We start from the raw sequence: 3,063 nt of genomic DNA on the forward strand, positions 1-3,063 counted from the left end.
TGCCCTCCCCTGTCAGAACCACATTAAATGGGGCGCCGTTAAACTGAGTGTGCCTGATAAGAGGCTCTGCCGGGCTATCACAGTTTTCCATCAGCTGGATTGAATTTCTGGCATATTGCACATTTCCACACGTTCCGTTCTCTCTCCTTCCTTACAGTGACACGACAAGGGCAGCCTCAGATATGCTTATAACTTGTGGTTTTATAATGCAGGGGGCGTCTACATTTTCAAAGAAGAAATGGTACCAAAGGAAGTCAAGAGTAAAAATGAAGAAAATAAAAACTTTTGCAAGAAGCATAGTCTGCATATGATCCCAGAGTTTGAAAATAAAAGGCCTTGTATCTCTTTAGAGTCAGAGCTATTATGTGCATTTGCCTCAAATTACAGTATGTCAGTAAAATGCTAAGGAACCCTAAACATCAATTAGTCATTAAACTAATAGTTAATAACTAATAACACCAATCATAGTTACTTCTAAAACCTCTATTTTTGAACTACTCTAGAAAAATGCATAATTACTTCATATTTCAAGTTTTCCCTATGAAAATGAGAGCATGTATTATATTGCAAAATCTCTTTTATAAGAGGATAAAAATATACGATACAATAAGTAATTCCATGAAGAGATTTTTTTGTTTGTTTAAGTGCTTTAAAACTTATGGAACAAAAGAATGAACATCACAAATCTATTATTCAAGAACAGAAAGAATATGAGGACAGTAAGTGCAGCTTCCCTGTGAAAATGTAAAAATGTTATTTTATTCTTTTCATCCTTACCCAAGGACATGCTTTCATTGATTTTAGAGAGGGAGGAAGGGGAAGAAAGAGAGAAACATTGATGTGAGAGAGAAACAGTGTCAGAAACATCAAACATTGATCGGTTGCACCCCCTCCAGGGATGGGACCTGCAACCCAGTCATGTGCCCTGACTGGGAATAGACCCCACAACCTCTAGGCTACAAGACAACTCCCAACCAACTGAGCCACACCCACCAGGGCTTCTTTTATTATTTTTTTAGAAGGAAATTTCCCCCTTTGTTCTGGACCTCTCAATTAAAAAACTAAGTGCTAGGAAGTCAAGTTCCAGAAAGAATATCTTGGTCTTAACACCTATTTGGGTAGAGTGAAGTGGAACACACCACTTCCAGAAAAATAAGAAATGCTTAAATCAAATCGTCAAAATAGTCAATATTCCCTTAAATAGTTTAGCACTTTTATTTTTCACATGATGTTCATTCCTTTCTGTGTTGCTGAAATGCTGGAAATAAACATCCCCACAGAGTCCCAGCACGAGGGTGTAATTTTAAGATGACACCAGCAGCCTCATTTGCCTGCACTGTGATTACCATCATTCTGAAAAGAGCTGACAGGGAGCCATCCCTCTGCTAGAGTTGTCACCGGGATTTCTCTCTTTTATTCTCTTCTGCTTTAACTTTCTCTTTACCCCAAAATCTCTTGCCCATATATTTTCACCAGCAAAGGGCAGAGAGAACCCCAACCAGCCTGTCACAGAATCAAACAGCTCAAACCCCGGATGGTGGAGCACTTACCAGGGAGCCCTTGGGCATCTCTGCCTCGGCTTTGGTTTTGAGGGTTTTCTTGTGGTTTCCTTGAGTGCTGCTGGGGCCGCTGGTGCGACAGGAGCCCTGGGAGCTGCCCTTTAACACGCTCCTGCAGGAAACACTGCTTGATCCACTTTCTGTCTGTTGAGCTGCTCTCTTATCAACTCTGCAGGTAGAAAGTGATTCCTCTGATAAATGACATTGCTCTTCTTCAATCACTCTACTCTTCCCAGTGCCTTAATGTTTAAAGTAACCTGCATACATCGCTCTGTCTTTAACCCTCTGAGTGAGAGCGCTTCCCCATGACCTTGATCAGATCTTCACCTGATATTCCAGGAGTGTGTCACTTTAAATTTGATAATAGAATACTTTATTTTTATGACTGCTCCTGAGATTGGGGGATAAAAAAAAACACTGCAAAGTGATTGCTAACTACATTTCTGGCTTAAGATTGGCAGGAAATGTAATTTCCTCTGGAAGTTTCTAAGTATCCGTTTGCTCGGTACAATCAATGAGATTGGCATACTCTGAATCGTGCATTTAATTTGCTTCCATTTCATGCCATGTGGGTACATTCATGCTTCCTAGTGTGGGCTGAATTTCTTTCAACCTTGATAAAACTTACCATTCTTTAATTTCAAAGACCATTGGTTTGGTTAACAAAGTAACATGGACTAAATGATCACTTCATTGCTAACTTTTATTTCATTGTTTAAATTCTGGCTAATGTATAAAAGGCTGCTATTATGTGTTTCTGCTTGTATGAAAGGCATGCTTGGCTGGCATTTAATGTTCATTAAGCAAACAACTCTCCCTGCGTGGGGGGGAGGGGCCCTCCACATCCCCACCCGCTTGGCCCAGGCGTTACCTGCTCAAAAGCTCGGTCATAAAGGTATCTTTTGTTGGACATGCAACAGGACTGGGTCTATTTCTCGGTTCCAACTTCACTTGCTCGTAAATGTCTTGTGCTGCCTTCCGGCTACTTTTGCTGTGGAAGCCGGCGCCTGGAGGACCCGCCAGCGCCGCGTCCCTGCAAAGCTCACTCTCCACCTCGCTCTGCAGCTCAGACTTCTTTTTCTCCTTTTTCCGCTCTGCTTTCAGCTGCCTGTGTCCAAAGCCCAAGCCCTTCGCGTCTTTCTTCTCCACTTTGGGTTTGGAGGCCTCCATTTTCCTGCTGCTGAGAGCGGGGAGTCGGCTCCTCCGAAAACCGAACCAGCTGGCAAAGGAAGGCCCGGGCCGTGGCTTGGCTTCCACAGACGTGGCCTTTGTCTGCACTTGGCCCTTCTCCACGTTTTCCTGAATGCACAACATGACCTTTTCTTCGATGGAGGGTGAGAGGGGGGCTTCTGGGCTCGCAGCAGCAGTCCTGGTTATAGAAGGATCTGGATGCCTTCCAGAAGCTTCTAGCTTGGCGGTCCTGCCGGTTGCAAAACCGCCTGGGCACTGTGTGCTCCCTGGGCTCTGCGGGGCCCGTGGGCAGCCTGCCGTGGCGGGTGGGCCC

At 44.1% G+C, this 3,063-nt stretch overlaps 1 protein-coding gene across 1 annotated transcript in view; it reads right to left on the reverse strand.

Moving 5' to 3' along the window:
- NCKAP5 (NCK associated protein 5) overlaps positions 1–3,057 on the reverse strand; it is a 111,778-nt gene extending 108,721 nt beyond the window's left edge. The window contains exons 1-2 of the mRNA XM_015562510.1: positions 2,431–3,057; positions 1,551–1,728 (exon numbers count right to left, since the gene is read on the reverse strand). Of these exons, the coding sequence (XP_015417996.1) occupies positions 1,551–1,728; positions 2,431–2,873 (621 nt within the window). The 5' untranslated portion in view covers positions 2,874–3,057. The remainder of the gene's footprint in view (positions 1–1,550; positions 1,729–2,430) is intronic.
- Positions 3,058–3,063: the final 6 nt, after the last annotated feature.

Source organism: Myotis davidii, unplaced genomic scaffold (assembly GCF_000327345.1).
Source record: "Myotis davidii unplaced genomic scaffold, ASM32734v1 scaffold897, whole genome shotgun sequence".
In the NCBI taxonomy this organism is placed as follows: Eukaryota; Metazoa; Chordata; class Mammalia; order Chiroptera; family Vespertilionidae; genus Myotis; species Myotis davidii.